We start from the raw sequence: 22,342 nt of genomic DNA, 5'->3' as shown, positions 1-22,342 counted from the left end.
ATCTTACTCAAGTTTGGTTTACTATTTTAGGGAACACTTAAAATTCAGAAGCCTCTTCCAGGGGATCCATTCGGATAACTCAGCTCTCCTGAACACTCGTGTGAAGTAGTTTAAATGATTATCTCTTTTGTTTTTCCTTCACAAAAGGAGCCTGGAGATCAGCGGAGATTATCAAAGGTATCCACCAACATGAGGCCTCCTCTAGTGTTTGGTACCTCTTTTGGGGGGGTAACGAAGAAGTTCCAAACTGAAAATTAGTTTGAGAGGTCAGGGTAATGCAACAGATCCCCCTTATTCTCTGTGGCATCCCACATTTGTGTCCCACAAATGACATGCCTAAGTGCCAAGCTGAGGGCCCAGGGACGTGACCTTGACGGAGCAGGGAAGCAGCAGATGTACTCACAGTAGGATGAGGCCATGCCATAGGGCAAGAGCTTCTAGATCAGCACAGTCCCCCCACCCTACACATCCTACTTCACTCATTCACCCAGTCCGCCTGCTCTCTGTGGTTTCCCCTTTCCATTTTACAAATCGACCTTAGTCCACGTGGTTTGATCAAGGTCATGGGTGCATGGGTTGGACCTTGGACCCAGGACTTCTGGAATCTGAGCTCTGTGCAGAATCTGAGGCTCCTCTATGGTCCTGCCCACTTCTTACCCTCTGTTAGAGCAACTCCCGCAAGCTCAACTGGCCCTTTACTCACTTACTCACTTGACACTGAACGTTGACTCTGCCCGACCTTGTGCAAGACCCTCATCTGCCCTTTGGTGATGAAGAGATGCAGACAGACAAGTGGATGCAGACAGACAAGTAGATGCAGACAGACAAGTAGATGCAGAGAGACAAGTGGACGCAGACAGGCGAGGTCCAGCTCCCCGACTATCTGGCAAGCCTTTAAGGGCAGGACCCTGTCCAATGCACGGTTGAGCTAACCCTTCACACAACAGGATGGGCGTGTAAGTGTCCAGTGAAACACAAAGTGGGCTTTTTCAGAAAAGAAGTAGTTACGCTGGAGCCGGACAGATCCGATGTGACCAGTGTTTGTCCGGAGGGAGACACAGGGACAGACCCCGTGACAAGTGAGGCTGAGACCTGAGCATTACAGTCACCAGCCAACGAGCCCCAAACATGGCAGCACCCATTCGAGGCTGCACGAGGCCAGCAAGGATGGTCCCCTGGGGACATCCAGGACAGCACCGTCCTGCTGATCCGGACTTCTGCTCCAGGCCAGCGAGCTTATAGCATTTTGTCAGAGTGGGTCTCGCATGCTCCCACACTCTACAGGATTCCCATGTGGGGTCTTTCTTCTAGGGGACAATCCGTGCCATCCGGTCCTCTGCTGGGCATAGGAACTCCGGTCACCAGTTACCAGGGGCTTCCTGGGTGGACTTGGGGAACTTGGGGCCTCCCTGTCGCTTCTCCAGAACTGTGCAGCAGAAGTCCTGCATGAGGGGTCCACGCCTTGGCCCCGCTGGGGTGGCCGGGGCCTGGGGAGAGGGCATGGTGGGGGCCTCCCCAGGAAGTTGCTGGGAAGGCCTCGAGATCAGGGAGGACGGTTTCTCTCTGGAACATCTGGGCAGAGCTCACACACAGATCTTTGTTCTCAAGCCCTTTCCACACGGTCCTGAGTATGTGAAGGCACGTGCAGTGTGTCCCTCGACACGCTGCTTTTCCGCATCCTTCATTCTGTGTCCTTCATTCTGCGTCCTTCATTCTGCATCCTTCATTCTGTGTCCTTGCAGGCGCATCCACAGCAGGCTCCCGCTCTTGTGCACTTTCCCTGCACACACGCTCACCGGTCCCCTTCCCCATGGAAAGCAGAGCCCCCTGGACCCTTCCGGCTTTCCTGATCCCAGCAAGGGAGTCTCAACCAGCACTGGCTGGCTTGGTAATATGGGTTTTGCTCTTAAAGTTGTGTGTGTGTGTGTGTGTGTGTGTGTGTGTGTGCGGGGGGGGGGGGCGGTAAGTTGCACAGAACCACCACAGAATCACTGCCGGATTTTTAAAAGAATGCAGCAGGAGGACGCCAAACCAGCGAGCCTGGGCGCTAGGAAGGGAATCAAGGGCGCTAACCCGGCGGGGACGAGCTGGAGAAGCCTGTGGGCGGCCGCGCACCCGCCAGGACGTCCCAGGAGCAGGAGGAGCAGCTCGTGGCCATATGCTCCAGCTCTGCTGCTGACTTGCCAACCGTGATTTTCGAGACCAACATGCTAAATTTTGTCCAGGAGGAAAGTCCACAAAGTCGGTAATGGGCAAGGCCTGCAGAAGCCCGTGATCGTGTCTTCATCTTGGAAAAGGGAACACGGAATCCCCAGCGCACGAAGTCTCACGAGCAGAGTCTGGACGGGGTTCTTCCCTGAGCCATGTGTGCAAAGCATGGTGGCGGGCTCTGCGTGGGCTGGCCGTGCCCCCGCAGCCCTGGTGGCCCCAGGAGGCACCAGGAGTCCTGGGGAAGAGAGTCCCACTCCTCAGGGCTGCATCTCCAACAAGCTCCCCAGGGTGCAGCGAGGGCTCTTCGCAGAGTCACGCAGGGGAGCAGTGGCCTTGGGGCTCGGACTGCCACTCCCCGAAAGCGCAAGGGGAATCATGCCGGAGCTGGAGAGGTCAGGCTGTGGTGCTCCCGCGGGGGACATTCCCAGGGCAGGTTAGAAAACCGAGACCCAGAAACCAGAGTTGGGGGGTCAAGACCTCTGTGTTCTGGGTCTCCCTGACAGCGCGAGTCTCCCTGCCCGGGCTGCAGTTGCGATCTTTAAAACACGACTGTCCTGTTGCAGAATTCAAGCTGCTTCCCCAAGGTCGACAATTGTCTCCTCTGACTCCTTTCCTGTGTTTTCTTACCCAGTTTCACCTCGTAATAATGGATTTTGACAAACACTTACTGCAAAATACAGGCTTTTTGTTTCTCAATCACGGTCAGAGCTAACTTCTGTTTCCCGAAGAGCACTCGAAAACCCCATCTAAGATTGATCTCTTTCTACAGTCACTGCACTGAGCGGTTGTTGGTGCGCTGACAGCTGTCACTACCATTTCTACAACACTTGATTCTTCCAAGCGTAGGAGGCACCCACCTGCAGTGCTGTCCAGACGATTCATTCGCCTGGATAATCTGCTTTGATTAGAAAGATGTAAAATCCCGAGTGAATTCTAAAGTAGCTGAGTTTTAATTTAAAAAAAAAAAATTTAAAGACGTATTTCCTTAGTTTAGAGAGAGAAAGGGAGAAAGGGAGGGAGAGAGCATGAGCAGGGGGAGAGGCAGAGGGAGAGGGAGGGAGGAATCTCCAGCAAACTCCCCACGGAGCAGAGCCTGAAGCGGGGCTTGAACTCATGATTCTTGAGATCGCGACCTGAGCCGGAATCAAGAGTCGGAGGCTCAACGAACTGAGCCACCCAGGAACCCTTAAATTAGTTGAATTTTACATAAGGGCTTTTCATAAAGTGCACATTAACTACTTAAACAACAACAAAAAAGTTCTGTTTGGCTTTAGTTGGGTGGTTATTTGTTGCTTCGATTTGTTCTAATTCAATCATTTTTATTTTATTTTATTTTTTTAATTCAATCATTTTAAAAACATAGATTCAGCTCTATTTAAAATAGATTTCAATGTCTGTTGCGTGAAGGCACTAGGTACTCAAGTTCTCATTTATTTTAACTGAGTATGTGAGTCATTTCTTCGTTCAATAACTAGGATTCATTTCAGCTATGTTTGGTTTGGTTCCATATCATATAGTTCATACAATAATCGTCTTGAAAAGGTTCACCCCACATTTCTGAGTATTTTTCAATTCACAATAATTTTAGAAGCCCTGACCTGGCATCTCAGGGGTGCGCACATGCGATTTCTCTGCCTCTCTCTCTCTCTCTCTCTCTCTCTCTCTCACACACACACACACACACACACACACACACACACACACACACACGCGGCACACACACACACACACACACACACACACACACACACACACACGAGCACAGGCCCATGGTCACTGTTGGCGCCACGTTTGTGGTTCTTCTGCCCTCTCCTGGTAGCTCTTGAGATCTGCCTTTGTTCATTTTATACTTACCTCCAGTTAAGTGTTTCTTCCTCTCGCAGAACTGTAGTTCGAAATACTTTATGAAGCAACTGGACAGGTCATTAAGCGTTGTCTTGGCATGTCCAAAGGCTTCCAAGATGCACATGACCTGTAGCAAGATGGAAACATTCCCTGAGCTCCTCATTTTTAAAATCAAAAGTGGGAATAATAGCAAAGATACAGAACTATCCCCTTAGGCAGGAAGGTCCTTGTTGTTTGTATGATTCCGTATGGAATTTGTACGGTCGCTCTTTCTTCAACGGCAAACTACTAGCAGCCTCTGCCTCAAACATAATAAGACAGTGACACACAGAGGGCTTCACTTGGCTTTGCTATGTCTTTACACAAACATAAACAACTCAACACATGTTATTTAGGCTTTTAAACTTAATAGGACAGAAGAAATGCTTTTGTGGTTTTGGAGGGAAGGAATTGGATTTCATAGAGGCAACAGTGAGAATTTCTTTTGAAACAAACAAATGAACTTAAACATTGACTTCTAACCTTCCTTTGAACCGGGACAGACACATACACTTTCAACCCCGATGTTCTCTCCCACAGAAACAGGAATGAGAGTTCTAGTTGAGGCTGTTTTACTTGGTGTGTCTCATCACCAGTGTTCTCTTCCAGAGCCGGGGAACTAGGGCTTCAAAATGTCGTTAACGAAGATCTTCATATCAACCCTGGCATCTGAAATTCTTTCCTGACATGTTTCCTTAAACGCTGACTACAGAGAACACACCATTTCTTATCACAATCGATCGTGTCCGTGATGATGATGATGACCAAGCAGCTCTCCAGAAAGTATGAAAACCTGGAAGGTTCAAAGGTATTTTTCGGTCTTTTTCAAGTCACCGCAGCGAAATGCAGTTCCAGCATCCGCCACAAGGGAGAGGGCGCTAACCCATTACCTTCTTGATACAAGGGGTTCTTTTTAATTTCTGGTGATAGTAGATTTTGAGAATTTTATTCTAAGTTAAAAGAAAAAAAAGACTTTGCTGCTTCTTTTTAACCTTCTGGATACTGATCTATGAAAGCATTTGGTTCACCTGGAAGTATTTTGTATCTTGAAAGATGACAAAATGATATTTCGATTCTAAGCACAATCCCAAGTGCTAAAACTTGTGGTATTTGCAAAATATACCAAAAGACTGGTTTTTGAACTTTTAAAATTTTGGAGGAAACATGTTGAATTTTTACAGAAAGCCCAGAATTTAGATCTCTTTGTAATAACCTAGTTTTAAAGATCATAACAGTGAACTGATGGTAGTGATAGCAGAAATATATACTGAAAAATAATTTGAAATAGTATTTTTAAAGGTTGTGATTTTTGCTTCTTCTCCAATACTTCAATATTACATAAGTATATTGTGGAATTAACAGTGTAAGTAAATCACATTTCCAACATGTATATTACATTTAATAATCATTTAAAAATTCATAACAAGGATTAGAATGGATTTTTAAAAATATTCTGGCTTCTAGCTATTTTGGTGCTGCATCTGAAAATAAACTGACTTGTTATTATAGAAAAGAGACATAAAAGAAAATGAATAACATGCCCAAACAGGAAATATAGGGCAATATTTCAAAGCGTGTGCTGTGGAGGGAGAAGCAGCTTCCCCCACATTCCAGCTGTGCTAGTAACAAATTATATGACACTAAGCCAGGTTCATGAGTCCCCGAACCACCTTCTCTTTTAGGTTAACACAGGAATAGCTCCTTCCTCAGTGTCAGCTGTGCAAAGCTCTCAGCCTGGTGCGCGGCCCATGGTAAGCACCCAACAAATAACAAGGATTCATTGTATTTTTGAAAAGAATAGTAGCAAAATGTATTTTGTGTCAAGCATTACTCTAAAGTTTTTCTATATATATATAACACATAATATAAATGAAGTTGCATATAAAATTATGTATACTCTACACACATGTAGATATACATGGGTGAGTACATTTATACATATATTTGTTTTATTTCTTTCATTATATTAAGTATATATTTCTTAATTACATATTTCTTTTCTTTCTAGTATCTCCATTTTGTAGAAAAGGAAATTGAGAGATTACGTAACTCCCCCAAGGTTCAGAGCTTGTTAATAGTGGAGCTGGGGTTTGAACCCAGGCCATCTCTCTGTGAAATAGGGTGTGTGTCCTTACTGTGTCACGGGCGGGGACTGCTAGAACCACCATAAGGACATAGAGGGCTTCCAGCTGTAGGAAGCTAAACCTATTGAGCAAAATGCAAGAGCTCACAGGGCAGTCTTCCCCTGGGCTCTGTTCCATGATTGAAGAATCCAAGCTTCAGATCCGGGTTACACCGAAGTAACAAGTTTTTCATCTTTAATTATCTGCTTGGCCAATAGGTGGCGCGAAACAAATGTGTTAAGAGAAATACGGGGGAGAAAAAAGAGGAAGAAGATGCAAAACTGGTATTGGTCCATTGCCCACCTTAACTTCGAAAGAAAATAATGAGAATGTTGTACAAGAGCAAAACTTTTAACAAAAATGTAGCAAGGGGAAGTAAGTAAATATTTCCTAAGTATTCAAATTTTATTGGTAAGCTTTTTTTCTTTTCTTTTCTTTTTTTTTGGGGGGGGGTAAGCTTTTTTTCTATTTGCAAGTGCATGGTTTTTTCCTCTAAAATTTTCATAGCTGTGCCTCTAAAAGTTATGCACTCCTATTTTGGTGGTGGTTAACGTACGGTATTTTCTAAGAGCAAAAATCTGTGGCTTCCTCAATAAAAAACCGTGGCTTAACCAAGAGGACCCATCACTCCACTCTATAAAAGCAGTTACTCAATAAATGTTTAGTTAAGCAATTTAAATGGATCTGAATGGTCCTGAAGGCTGAAAGTCATCTGGGCCGGAATGAGTGAAAAGTCCCAGGCAGTTGTCTCTCCCCCAACGCCTGGTTTTATGTCCCAATAAACCTATCACCACGCAAAGCCCCTTGCTTCTCCACCTTGAAACTCAAATTTGGGGATTGAAAACAACAGCCTTCTTCACTGATCTTAGCTGTTTGGAAACTGTACAGAGGAGCAAAAGCCATCTCCAGGGTGATGGAGTTCAAAAGCACTCAACGTGGAAGCCCACTGCAAGGGCAGAGTATGAACCTCTGTAGACTTTTAGGGCAAGACAACTGAAGTACAAGATCATGATTCAGGCACGTGACGGCTGAGTGTCTCTTGATAACACGTGTGTGGCCTGCATGAAAGTACCACAGGTCATGTCTGGGGCCTGAAGCCTGGCTCCCTCTGGCCGTCTAGACCCCACCCAGATCTGGCTCTTCCCCTGCTGCCCTCGTGGAGAGTGCCTCTTTTGGTTCAGCAGGGATTAGCAATGGCCAACGTTACCCCAAGTCCCTTCACCTTGTTCTCATGCTCCCCACACTCCAGGTAATAATCTTTAATTAAGTCACTGGAGGAAACCACAAGGGAAATTCTCTCTGCTCCTCAACACGCATGATTGTCTGCTGACAGCCACACCAAGACGCCCCACCTTTCCTTCACTCTTCTTCAGAAACTGCTGATCAGAATAACCTCCAATGACTGCTTTTCTCTTGCTACCGGTATCCTAAGACCCAGGGCAAAACTGCGTGGGCTAGACACAGCCAGCATCCCCAGTGGAAATGTCCTGTGCGTGTCTGTCACGCACGTGGCCCCACAGGGCAGCATCGCACACCGTGGCTGCTGGCGTGGAGTCTCAGCGATGTTGCACCATCGGGTCTGGCTGAACAGCTTTCCTAGTCAGCTCACCCACTTCTCTCCTTTTGGGGGTCACCTGACAAAGCTTCCTCCCGCCCCTGGGCACTGAACTTCACCATCAAGGATGCTCTTACACACTCATCTCCTTAATTAGACTTTTCTTTCATGCAGGAAGTACAGGTGCATCTCCAGAATGTGCAGAATTTCACTAAACCCCTATGATGTTACAAAGATCTCCAGGCAATTCAGAAGTTTGGCCAACATTCGTATTTAATTCCCCCACATACACATGGACGTTGCACAGAGATGGACTGGGTAATTTTCAGTATATGTGCTGCTGAAGTGAGCACGGGACTGGGTAATTTTCAGGAACACTTTGGACACCAAATGATATTCATGTGGATTGTAAATGAGAGAGAAACAGATGAAAAAAAAAAAAAAAGCATAACTGACGTGAATTGAAGCCGTAGTCAGCCCTGGGCAATATTATTTCACAAGACCAGAAAATCAGTTATTGTATGATCTATGAATAAAACAAACACATGAATTGGAAATAGTTGTACATGAAATTTGCATGGATATCATAGTATTGATTCCCAGGTGCTAACTGATCTGGAAGAGTTATAGCTGTCTAAGGAAACGCCACTTAGTCTGTGCTCACTTATGCTGAACTGCAAAGCCAATTTACATAAAGTCATCTAGAATGCAGCTTAGAAATTACACAGCCTGCTCTTTCACAAAGGATGATGTTAATAAATGATTGCTTTAGTCTATAATTTACATTGGAGCCCACGGTGCCTTGTCAATATGATTAGGCCAACAGATCCCCTCATTCTATTAGTTAACCTAAGTCTATTTTATAGCCATGTTGTTCTATAAATTCCCTAATTCTTATGTGTCAGTAGTCAGTAGCTGACAATATCTGAACAAAGATAATTTATGCCATTCCACCCAACTCGATGAAAATGTTAAATTATTTTAAGCTGTGTGGTGGTAGAATCATGTGGATTCTCAGTATATAGTTTGAACTTAATAAATGGTTATGAATTAGAGTCATTAATGATCACATATGTCACCCGAGATGCGCTGCAGAACTGATTTATGGAACATTCTTCACAAAGAGAAGAATCTCTAGAATCAGGTGTAAGTTTGGGAATCTAGAAGAGCAGATTAAAATTTTTAAGGACTTCTTTTTCAAAAGTAGAAAATACGAGGACATTAGATTGATCTGTCGATTAAATAGAACTCCCTCTCATTCCTAAATGAGGAATCACACACTAAAATGTCCGGAAGCGTCCCTTATGAACATCACTGTGGCAGAAATAACTCTGGCCTGCAGCTGCGGGTCCAAAGGGCAGGGACAGAAAACCAAACACAAATAGCACAATTCTCTCAGGGTGATGGGTTTCTAGATCCTCAACGTCTGAACGTTCAGGGAGCACCATTTGAGGGAATAATCTGAGCTAACAGCAACTGTTTCTACTCCAATGTCATCAGACACTTTCAAGTATCAAATTGGTGAATGAAATGCAGGTGTCTTTCTGCAGATGTGTGCACAGCAAGTTTTATGTAGGAGAGATTCTAGGGGGGCAAGGCGTGCACCTGCCCAGCCTCCCAGTGATACACACACCGAGAGAGAGGGGCCGGTGCAATACGGCCTGTGGTGTGTAACCTCACACACACACAGTGAAATTTACAGGGTCCTGATGACCTACAAATGGTGTATCCACATTAAATTCATTTGATATTGTTAAAGGAAATTGATTAATATAACTCTGAATAATTAACTGTACCTTAGGTGTGCCAGAAATACTTACAGATATCTTCTGCCTGCTCTCATTCATATGCTACATAGAAACTGAGCCCCTACTATGCGGCAGGCATCTCTGAATTCAAGGGAAATGCACATGGCAGCCTCTTGGGTTGCTGGATAAATGACTAAGTGACAGAGGCACCATGGCCCGGTCTGGGGGGAATGTGTGTTCAAAGGGGGCTTCAGCAAGAGTAAGGGAACAGGGAACCTCCAGGAGGCTGGAGAAGAAAACACTAGTAGGTATGACGGATGGGATACTGTGATCGTGGGGGAAGCAGGGAGGGGCTGGCATCAAAGCGACAGCCAGTTTCCAGTGTGGAAATGAGAAAGTGATTGTGCAATTTATTTGATGGGTGACCTGGGAGGAAAGGCAGGAGAAATGTGGGAGTCTGTGCATTCCACTCTGGTCATGGCTTAGAGGCACACTATGGGATGTCCAGGAAGGCTGCTGGGCAGGTGTCTACACGGTAAGAAGCTGATCAGGAGGTTAGGACAGGGTGTCAACACACAGAAGGGACCAAGTCCTGCGACCACTGAGCACACGGGAGGGTAGACTGTAGGACACCACAGCCCCTTAAGTAATGGGGGACATGTAAGAGAATAATCATCACAGGTTATACTAGAGTTATTTCCTAGAAAAGGATGAAAATGGAGGTTTAGCCCTGCAGATGGAGACTCCCGGAGCAACACACTTTTGAGTTCTGATCATTTTCCTGATCGGTTATTGATCGTCTCTGTGCTCCCACTCCCTAGGGGCTCCCACTCCCACGCATGCTCATTGCAGGATCCTTCTAGCAGCTCCCGTGTTCGTTCCTCCAGTCTATTGCTAACAGAACCAACCAGAACTGCGTGAGAACAAGAGCCAAGCACATGCAGATGTGTCCTTGGGTAAAATCTCTGAGTTTCTCTGACCTTTACCAGAGCTGCTCGGAGGCCTTTCTGGTTCCTCCTTGAATCTTGCTAATACTTTACTGGATGAAGGAGGTCGATGAGGGGTCTTCATATAAAAGCAGGTGTTACTGAATATAACTTAAAATCAGTTCTAAATGGGGTGATGGGAGTCAAAAGACACAAAGTCCCAGTTACAAGACAGGAAAGTCCTGCAGATCTCACGCACACGTGTCGGCCATGGCGAGCAGCACCGCTCCAGATGTTTGGAAGCTGCTGAGCTAGCAAAACTTGAAAGTTCTCAACACACACACACAGACACACACACACACACACACACACAAGAATTTAATGATGTATAGTGATGTATGTTAATTAAACTTACTATGGTGATCATTTTGCAATCCACACACACATCCAATCACTGTGTTGCACACCTAAGACTAACACAACATTGTACATCCAAAAAATCAATATTGGGGGTGAAGGTGTATTACCTGCCCATCAATGTCATTAACATTTCCTGTTATCAATTCTTTTATATACACTGACACTTTATTATCAGCTCTCCGTGATTTCCCCCCCAAAAAGGTGTTTATCGGGCCAAACCCCTCAGAGGTAGTGACACACCAAAGTGGCACTTTCCAGGCAAGCAGCAACAGTCTCTAAGTCTATTACACATTTTCAATCCAACTGTTCTGAGCAAATATAAGAAGAGTATGTTCAAAATATTTGAAAACAGGTACAAGAAAATGAACCTTCACTTGAGCAGCATTAATTTGCAGCAATTTTCTTTTTTCCTTTATTTCTGCAAACTTGGGCCAATTTATGGCCAAATTATGGTCTTATCATGATGTTCCCATTTATTGGTAAACTGCAGATTTTTTGGCTCAATGTATTCTCCAACTCAAACAAGAAACTTACATGTTTAAATTTGGAGTCCAACACGGGCCTGCGGGAGCCAGATCTGCAGGTGAGGTGTCTCGTTATTTGCTTGCTGGCTTCGGACTTGCCCGATCCTCTTTCTCCACTAAAAGAAAGCAGAGAGAGAAAACCCAAGTTTACTGTTTTGGAGAATGTAGTAAACGATCCAATGGGCAGACAGGATCCTCAGATACAAAGATGGTGAGGGAATGACTGTCCCTTTGATGCGTGTATGGTATCATCTAACTCTTCCCTTTGATTTGTTCATCCAAAATAGTTAGTACACATGAGCTACGTCACATGCCCTGTGGTGTTCTAGATGCTGGGACGCCATATGAATTTAACCCCAACGTCTCTAGATGCTGGAGCCTCATATCAGTGGGAGGCAAGTCTGCCATCTAAATTCTCACAGGGTAGAACCACACGTGTAGGTGAATTACAGCAGACAGAGGTCAAGCTGAAAAGAAAGACAATGATGACTTGTCCTCAGCTTTGTAAATGAAGGTAAGTGAGGTGGCCCCAGGGGACAGTCTTTACAGTGGGGATGCATGTCCTAGAGCTCCACCACATGACCTTGCTGAATCTTTCTGAGCCTTCCAGGAAAGACATTCCATCTTCCTCCGGAGACCCATGGGATCTTTCTACGCTTCCCTTGTCTTCTCTCCAAAATGAACATAAAGCAAGCAGCTCCTGAAACTAAGTTGTTAAGATGGTCAGATGTGACCAGGCGAGTAAGGTGGATCCTCAGATGGCCAGCTGCCCCTTGAGGCTGCTGTCAGCCTGATGTTCTGCATGTCCGGAACAAACGGACCCTTGCCAAACTTGTTATTAATAAGACAATACTTTTCCTATTTCTCAGGCATGCTTCATAACTCATTGAATTTCTTTTTTTTTTTTTTTTAAGATTTTATTTATTTATTTGACAGAGAGAGATCACAAGTAGGCAGAGGCAGGCAGAGAGAGAGGAAGGGAAGCAGGCTTCCTGCTGAGCAGCGAGCCCGATGCGGGACTCGATCCCAGGACTCTGGGATCATGACCCGAGCCAAAGGCAGCGGCTTAACCCACTGAGCCACCCAGGCGCCCCTCGAATTTCTTTTTTAAAAGATTTTCATTTATCTATTTGAGAGAGAGGGAGAATGTGCATGCGTGTGCAAGCTGGGGCAGGGCAGAGGGAGAGAGAGGATCTCAAGCAGGCTCCTTGCTGAGTGTGGAGCCTGACCTGGGGATCAACCTCAGAAGCTGGAGATCATGACCTAAGCCAAAACCAAGAGTCAGATGCTTAACCCACTGAGGCCCCCAGGCCCCCATAACTCATCTAATTTCTATAAATGAACTATATTACATTTTGGACACGAGGCAATAGAAGATTAACATAAAAATCCAATACAGTAATTATTGATTTAAAATGAAGTACTTACTGTTTCCAGATAGAATGCTCATGAAAACAGTCTTTATTCAGGAAAAGAGTCTTTATTCAACTGAGAGCTTAAAAATTAAAAATCTGTATAAAGCTCTTTACTAGTGCTGATTTCTCAAGCTTCTCCCTGCGTCTTTCATACTAACGAATTTGCTTAAAGGATGTTTGCTGGAAAAGAAGAAGCTGAAATTTACTTCTTTTATTACAGCCTCCCCTTTGTTAACAAACACTTCTATTCCCCTCATCCACATAGTTGAACGACATTTTGGAACAACCACCTCAGGGCACAGGTGACAGAGACCTGCACAGGAGAAGGAGCTCCTTTTCTGGGTTCAAAGACATTTGCTTTTAACCTTCTCATTTCAGAGATGAAACAATTTAGCTCTTTCATGATGGAAATTTAACTTCTACATTTGTATTCACTGTTATAAATATTCTCCTACTTAGCAAAATAATTGGCTGTTTCATAAATCTTGTTGTTGTAGAGATTCTGTTCACAGGGAACAAGGTTCCCACAGGTGAAGAAGGAGCTGTGTGCCCAGAAGTGGAAGAAACCAGGGAAGACTTCCTCATGAGGTGGGGAGTGGACTGATTCTCGGAGAAGGGGTAGTGTGGAAGGCAGCCATTATTCAACAAGAGATTCTCAACCAGTACTGCAGAGTCTGCAGACATGAAGACTGCAGACACCTATGAGGGAATGTGGCTGAGCTGCCTCCCCTCCCGCCACCGCTGGGCTTACTCTATCACAACAAGTAGGAGTAGAGAAAATGATCATCAGTTCTCTTAGCCGGCTAAAATCCCATGGATTTTAACCATCTCATAAAATCCCCAAAATGGCCATATTCCATTTAAACTGAGTAAAATACAAGGAAATAAAAGAAAAAAAATAATATGGGATAGGATAGGGTTGACTCTATAGGTGATCAAATTAAAACTAAAAGTCCTATCCTTATGTGTTCAAGAAACATTCCTTGATCTGCAAATCCAGTCTGTGATTCCATTAGAATTGACCAGAGATTGTGGGTGGTGCCAATCAGGAGCCCATAAGAATTTTAAAGCTTACTTGAATAGGCTTGTTTGCTAAATCTGCACATGATAGAGGCAGACCCTCTACCATGTATTTCACAAGTCACTTGTATGTACAGCATATAACATTAATTTAGATTTGCTCCACACACTCTTTGGATAATGGATTTTTGTCACATGTGCTCTGACAATTAATTAAAACCATCCATCAGGGCCTTCAGAAAATTAAAGATAAGATAGATGATGGTGAACACCAAACTCTCAGTTATAACCCAGGATCAAGATCTGAACATCATGAAAAACTATTCCTCAAGATGAAGCCGAGTGTGCTAGTTGGTACCTACAATTATCAACAAATTGATTGAAAAATCAAACTGAATTTTTGAAAATAAGACTTAAAAAGTCCCACCCTAGTCCTAAGTTATAGGATGGCTATTCCAGGAATATTTGTGTTTTGAACCCCAAGTCTGAAATTCTCCTTTGTAAATGCTTTTTGTAAGATGTAATCAGACTCTCTTGGGCCACCTGGGTGGCTCAGTCAGTTAAGCGTCCAGCTCTTGGTTCTGGCTCAGGTTATGATCTCAGGGTCGTGAGATCAAGCCTCACGTAGGTCTCTGTGCTCCCTGAGTAGTCTGCTCAAGAAAGACTGTCTTTCCCTCTCCCCAAGTCTCTCCCTCCCACTCTCTCTCTCAAATAAATGAATCTTTTAAAGACACAATAGACTCTCAAAAATGATCTTTAAATCATGTATTTAGCTGACTTCTAAATTTACTAATTTTAATGAATTAGTATAATAAGTACAGAAAACCTTTATCTTAGGCAAGACAATCAAGGAGATAGAGAAGCCACATAAAAACATCAATCCTGAAAGAAGACAGAGAATGACTAAAATAGCAAGTCCTTGTGATCACAGGTTGGTTCTTAATTTCTTGAAACCTGAATGAAGAAAACTTTTTTTTTTTTTAAGTGAAACTGGTTGATACATGGCATTATTAGCCTTTAAAAATGTCCCAAAGAAATAATGCTTCTGTAGAATACTAACAGGTCCTACTGGAAAAACAATTCCATGAGTAAATTCATGTAGAAAGCACTGGGTTAGAGATCAACAGCTTTATTTACTGAAAGCACTTGCTAGATACTGTGAAATCTCTAACAGGAAGATTCCCAAAGGATAAAATTCATTGGCAACTCAGAACTTTGCTATGGACCAATGTCTTTCAAAAGAATTCAGTGGATTCAGTTAGAATTTAGGAAAATCCACAGATATGTGGCCCTCATTTTAGGGAAGCACAGGGTGGGCTGCTGGAAACCTTGTTGGGGTGACTGCAAGGGTCTGGCCACGCACTAGTGGGTAAGCTTCACTCAGGCGCAGAAGCCAGACGATGGGGCTCCCATCCCACATACGGCATCCACTATGACCTACACTAATCACCATTCACAATTTACACTATTGGGCTCACATCCCAGATTCACTATTTACTAATTGGACACCCTAGACTAATGAGTTACTCCTCCTAATACACAGTTACCTGACAGTTAAAATCATGATGTTAATAATAATTCATATCTTGGTTCTGCACAGCAAAGGAAACAGTCAACAAAACAAAGAGGCAACCGATGGAATGGGAGAAGATATGCGTAAATAACACTACAAAGGGCTGATATCCAGGATCTATAAAGAACTCCTTAAACTCAACACACACAAAACAGATAATCATGTCAAAAAGTACGCAGAAGACATGAACAGATACTTCTCCAAAGAAGACATACAAATCACTAACAGACACATGAAAAAATGTTCATCATCATTAGCCATCAGGGATATTCAAATCAAAACCACATTGAGATACCACCTTACACCAGTTAGAATGGCCAAAATTTACAAGACAGGAAACAACATGTGTTGGAGGGGATGTGGAGAAAGGGGAACCCTCTTACACTGTTGGTGGGAATGCAAGTTGTTGCAGCCACTTTGGAGAACATGTGGAGATTCCTCAAGAAATTAAAAATAGAGCTTCCCTATGACCCTGCCATTGCACTACTGGGTATTTACCCCAAAGATACAGATGTAGTGAAAAGAAGGGCCATCTTTACCCCAATGTTTATAGCAGCAATGGTCACAGTCACCAAACTGTGGAAAGAACCAAGATGCCCTTCAACCGACGAATGGATAAGGAAGATGTGTTCCATATACACTATGGAGTATTATGCCTCCATCAGAAAGGATGAATACCCAACTTTTGTATTAACATGGACGGGACTGGAAGAGATCAGGCTGAGTCAAATAAGTCAAGCAGAGAGAGTCAATGATCATATGGTTTCACTTATTTGTGGAGCATAACAAATAGCATGGAGGACAAGGGGAGATGGAGAGGAGAAGGGAGTTGAGGGAAATTGGAAGGGGAGATGAACCATGAGAGACTATGGACTCTGAGAGACAAACTGAGGGTTTTGGGGGGGGGATTGGGTGAGCCTCGTGGTGGGTACTAAGGAGGGCACGTATTGCATGGAGCCCTGGGTGTGGTGCATAAACAGTGAATCTTGGAACACAGACACACACACACACACATAATACATATCTTGGAAGACTGCTAAAGCAATGGATAAGGGAACACATGGAAGCTCCTCTTGAAGGGTCTGGCACTTACTAAGTTCTCGATAAACATCAGTTGTTATTAATGACCACACTAGTATATATATACACCCACAATCTCATGATTTTTAAAAAATGCTCCCTGTTTTGGTCAAAGTTAGACTAGACAATCAGACAGATAAAGCAGATGAGAACACAGTTGCTTGATTCAAGAATGGCTGGGGCCACCATGCCCCCAGGGCCTCTCCTGTGGGGCTGGGGGCACTTCGAACAAGAGTGAACACAACCACTTGTGTGCTATTTTGAAAACCAGAGCACGGGTGTTTGCAAGCCATCCATCTGACCCTCTCTAGAACTTCTGATCAAGTTAGTAACTTAAAAGTGTATAAATAAGTGCTAACTTAAGTATTTAAATGTCTTTTGGGTTCTATCCAGGTGTCCACATTTCCTATCTCTCATTTCACTTTGATGAGTTGGGCAAAGGTTTATTGACACATTCAGCCGCCAGCCAACACTACTTATTGTAACTTGGGCAAAACCTGAGGACTTACAGAAGTCCCCTCTGGTAGAGGCTGCTCCTAATATGAAATGTAATTCTCAATGCACATCTTATTTTAATACCTAAATAGTACTTTAATCCTTTATCAATACATAATCTCATGTCACCTCCATGTCCTGTGGTTCTTGTGCGTGTGTTTATTTTCACTTCCATGTAAATCATCATCCTGGGCATCTTGCTATTAAGGAACTAATGTTACCATGATATTTCAGTATAAAACACTTCGAGTATACTTGGTAAAAGATGAGCATAGGTAAATAGCGAGAAGTAAGTGAGAAAACCCACAATTGCAGGGTAATCATTTGTATTTGGGTCCGTACCACATCGTGGCAGCTGATCGCGGGTCTTTCTTTCCCCATGATTCCTGATGTTTGAAAGCCAAACCGCTCTGGTCCCAAGTAGTAAATCTTCAAAATGAATTGAGTTTCAGGTTAAGTGTGTTGATATTGATTCTACCACACTTGGGGCTATTTCTAAGAACAGAGATGTTTCTCCTTGGTAACGAGTCAAATTATTTATTGGAAAGACACGTGGGGCCACCAGGTGCTGAGGAAGTCAATGAATGTGAACCAGAGGAAAGGAGGAGAAACTCACAGCCAAGCTCCCAGCGCATCAGTGCACCATGGGAGGGTGGGTGAGGGGCGGGCTCACCTGAGAATGAAGCACTGGGGCCGCTGCTCCTGGAAAAGCTGGTGAAAGGCTCTCTCGGCGCAGGAGAAGATGTGGGGAGGCAAGGAGGAGCAGGGCTGCCCCGTGCTGCTGAGGTAGAGCTGAGACACCTGCCGGGCAGAGTGGGAAACAGACATCATAAGAAGGTGCCGGCTTCTCGACCTCAGGACACAGCTGACTCACTCCCAAGATTCAAACTCCAGGGAAGCTCTATATCTGAAACTCATCTATAACTACAAAAGTCTGGGAAATTATGCCCTTTTCAGCAAGTTTTAAGCATTCACAAAGATAAAAGAGAGGCGGGTGTCTGATCCTTCATGACTTGGTTCGCGGGCTTGAAATTCTTTTGCTGTTCTTAAGCAGACCAACTCACACACATCCAGTTTGATGGGAACCTGTGTAGTAAGCTGAACCTGCGGGGACTGGCATCACACGCAACGTCTCTCAGCAACATTTCATCTCAGTAACGTGAGCTAGAAAGGGTTTTTAACCCGAGTAGAAAGCACTTGCCACCAAAACATGGAAGAACTTACAAACTTCTCAGAAAAACAAAAAAGAACTTAATTTCAGGGACACAGTGACTTATGAGGATTGCCATGGCGCCAGTATGTTTAGTGCTTTTGAGTACCACTAAATTCTGTTATTTTAGAAGAAACACAGAATGATACGGAGGTGTCTGAGTCATGAAGAAGTATCAGACAAACTTAATTTTTCTTTTACATAGTAACTGGCCTGTTGCTTCAAGGCTGTTGAGAGTGGGAATCTCATCAGAAGATGGAGGGAAGTGTCCAGACAAGATCAAAGTCCGCCCACCCTGTCATGGCGGCCTGGGTCTTTGGCTCTGTGGGCATTACCAGGAAAACGGGAAAGACTTGAATGGGATGTTTTGACTGGATGGCCACAGTGCACCAGGAGGAATTTCCTGATTCCAGGGGTGGTACAGAGGTTTCACAGGGAATGAAAGCCTTTGTTTGCAGGAAATGCACAACCCATGTATTCAAGGTTGATGGGACAGCATGCCAGCAAATCATTTGGAAATGGTTGGAAAAAAATTTGTTTGTGCTATTTATCTGCAAATTGTTCATATGTTTGAAGTCATTTATAATCACAGGGGAAATAGTTTTTTAAAAATAGAATAAATGACCTGCAGCTATAAAAAATGATTAGGTGAATCTCACAAACATAATATTGGGTGGCGTCTGTCGGGACATGAGGAACATTCTGTAAGATAAAGTACAAAACCAGGTAAAATGAAGCTACACCATAGAAGTCGGGTCGGTGGTGTCTTGGCCAAGGTGCCGGTGATCACAGAGGGGCAAGAGTAGGGCTTCTGGAGTGCGGGAAATGCTCTGGATCTGAGGGCTCGTGAAAATCTACCCATCAGGGCACTTAGAAACCCATGTTCACTGTAGCTCAGTAAAAACTCCAGAAAGCCCAAATCCACAAATACCGTGGTTCTGGCACAGACGCCAGAAGAAGGTATCACCTGGACAGACTAGAGAACTCAACCCACGCCCACACATGGGTGTGGATTTGGGGTACGTAAGGGGGCTGTTGTGTGCATTAGGCATTAAGAATGGGCTGATTAGTAAAGGAAACAAACGCTGATCTCTATCTCATGCCAGGTGTGAAAATGAATTCCAGATGAACTTAAGTCTCACTATGAAGAGCAAAGCATAAAACATTTACACAAGGAAACAGAATAATACTTTCATGATTTTGGAATACGGAACTAGGGATCTCAAACGTGAATTCTAATGGGAAGGATGAAGCTATATCAAAATCGTATATTTGACAATTGCTGTTCGACCACAAACATCATACACACAGTAATACAATAAAAACCAAAGACAGAGAGGAGATTAAGCTGTGTCTTATAAACAACTTCTACAAATAAATAAGACTGGAAAGAAAATAGAAAATTCGAAGAATACAAACAGAAAAGGATAACCAATAAATAAGAGAAAAGAAGCAGAAACTCTCTGGTAACCAGGGAAATCCATAGTAAAGGAAACAGTGAGAAATATCTGAGACCAGTCTGACATGGATGTTTGAGGGCCCATGCATACCTATGGCTGATGTGTCCACTCTCAAGACATTCACATGTTCACTGGTTTCCACAATGGCACAAACACCAAGATGTTTGTCCTTTTTAATTACTACCTCAACAATGCATTAGACCTGTTTTTGTTTGTTTGTTTTTTTGTTTGTTTGTTTGTTTTTTAAGGATTTTACCTATTTGACAGAGAGAGAGTGTGCACCTTCACCTGGGGGGTAAGGGGGAGGAAAGGGACCCAGAGTGCGAGGCTCCATTCCGGGATCCTGGGATCAAGACCTGTGCCGACGTCCACTCAACCAGCTGAGCCACCCAGGCGCCCCAGACCTGGTTCTTTAATGGCAGCCATCTACCCTGTCATTGTGGTCTCCCCATCTCTCTTCCCTTCCTCTCCCCCTGCCTCTTTCCCTATCCTCTTCCTCCTCCTCCTTCATTGCTTTCTATTATTTTTCTACCTCATTCTTAAACTTGCTGTGACTCCTAGAAGTCTCCTAAAATGAAATATCTATGTGAATTACTCCTAATCTTGCATCTAAGGGAGAACTTCTACATTTCAATTTAACCTCCAAACACTGTACATTCACCTGAACCTGGTTTTTCCTCATCAATTTTTCTTTTCTTTTCTTTTCTTTTTTTTGTTATAGATTCTCCTAGACTCACAGATTCAAAATCTGTATCTTCAAGGGATGCCTTTTCTCTTATTTGTTCCTCAAATGAAATTCTCTGCAGGTTCTTAGTGTCTTTTCAGAAACTCCCTCAACTTCTGCCCACTACCACCAGAGTCCCCATACTAGGCTTGCTCTTGAATTATCTCAGTGCCTACTAATTCTTCTTCCTGCCTAAATGCCTCTTGTTCTCAAACTGACGGCAAAAGACTTATAAACACTATTTGTATTGAACTTGTTTGTTCCAGTGAGTCTTTATTTTCTAAAATTCAAACTCAAACTCTCTAACTTAGCTTTATAGTTTAGATCCAAACCAGATTTTCAATTCTTCAACTTTTTTCAACTTCTTGTTCTTATAAGATTAGTCTGTGCCATCTTCTAATGATCCTATATTTTTGGTCCCCATAATGTGACTCTAGACAATTCTTCAAAGTATACTTCCTCTCCCCTTACCATAATCTTACTCATTCCTTAGGATTTGCAACAATCCCATTGCTTTTCCAAGTAATGCTTGTCTCAACTTGGGAAGACCTCCTTCCCTCCAACATTCTGACTTGTCAATTAATAGTGTACATTCTCAATACAGCTATCTTACTGTCCTCATCTACAAGGGAAATCTGATTATGCATGATATCTAGAATATCAGTGCAGTTTTTAAGGATGAGGAGAAGCTTACTTAGCATCCCCAAATATCTAACATAACATACTGTGTTTAATGGACTCAATAAATGTTTCTTGGTTTGTTGAAGCATTCTTGTTCCTGATCATAACACTGCTTCTTTTGCAAAGCCTATTCAGAAAGATCTGGCTACTTTTCTCTTTTCTCCTTCTCCCCTACCCCTTACATGTTTAAAATAAGCAAAGTCACTCACCTTCAACATAAGTGGGGAGCACAACAGTGAACCCCTCCCTGCTGGTTATACTTCATTTACAACTGTCTGCCTCCTGGCCCCCTGGGTGCCACTCCCCTCAGTGACTGTTCGCATCACATCAACATTGCTTACGGCTATAAACCACCTCTGGGAGAGGACTGCTTCCTGTCATGTGTTTGTATTAGTCTCAAAATGCAGTTCAACGCAGAGGCTCTGCATCCATGATTAATGGCCTCCTATGGAATGAATGTTATGCAAAGCTTAACATAACACAGTTAATGGTAACAAAATTAAAGTGAGCTACAGATGATGCTCATGGATTTGTTTTTCAACATGAAACACAGAAGTCATTCTCCTGGTCTACGTAATCTTTACAGATATAATCATATTCAGTGTTTTAGTTTCTTCTTTTACTTAACTAATGAGGGAAGAAAATAAACTATCTGAACAGAATTTGTTATTTAAGATAATAAGCATACACTTGACTACATAATTTCTGAGCATAAAAATAAGCGAAAATTTCTCTTGCATGTCCACAGGACAGCGAGACAACTTGATGTGGTTCAGTATGTGAGGAACTGACATAAAATCACAAGGTACTAAGGATGCTACACAGGATGCTCACAATTCGGCCTAAGAATGAAGTCCGTGTAGTGGCCCAATATCTATGATTATATTACGAGTTACTACTTGTAGACCAGGAAAGTGCAAACTATTTGATTCTGCAAAATGGAAGTGAATTCCAAAAGCACCAAACACAGTAAAATCTCATTATGACATATTAAAAGTGGGCAGTTTTGTTGTAAGCTTTTTATCAGTGCATTATTTTACTCAAATATATTCATCTTCCTCCTACATTCTATGCCAGAGTCCACTGGAATTGATGGATATAAGGATTATACATGTACGTTATATGTCGCATTCACTATTTTAAGTTTTAATGAACCGTTCATGCAAAAATCTCATTGCGTCATGTTTTATTCCTACATTAATAAAGAAATATGTCTCTTAATGTCTCTCCTTTTCTCTATTAACAAGTATTCCTGAAAGACCTGCAAACATGCTACTTGAAGCCAGAAAACTG

The 22,342-nt window shown here is 43.3% G+C and overlaps 1 protein-coding gene across 1 annotated transcript in view; it reads right to left on the bottom strand.

Moving 5' to 3' along the window:
* The window catches only part of MYO16 (myosin XVI), a 438,349-nt gene that overhangs the window by 264,034 nt on the left and 151,973 nt on the right, over window positions 1–22,342 (bottom strand). The window contains 3 exon segments of the mRNA XM_047720392.1: window positions 4,066–4,183; window positions 11,402–11,507; window positions 17,648–17,775. Of these exon segments, the coding sequence (XP_047576348.1) occupies window positions 4,066–4,183; window positions 11,402–11,507; window positions 17,648–17,775 (352 nt within the window).

Source organism: Lutra lutra, chromosome 3, assembly GCF_902655055.1.
Source record: "Lutra lutra chromosome 3, mLutLut1.2, whole genome shotgun sequence".
Lineage (NCBI taxonomy): Eukaryota > Metazoa > Chordata > Mammalia > Carnivora > Mustelidae > Lutra > Lutra lutra.
This window is presented reverse-complemented; position numbering and strand designations above follow the sequence as displayed.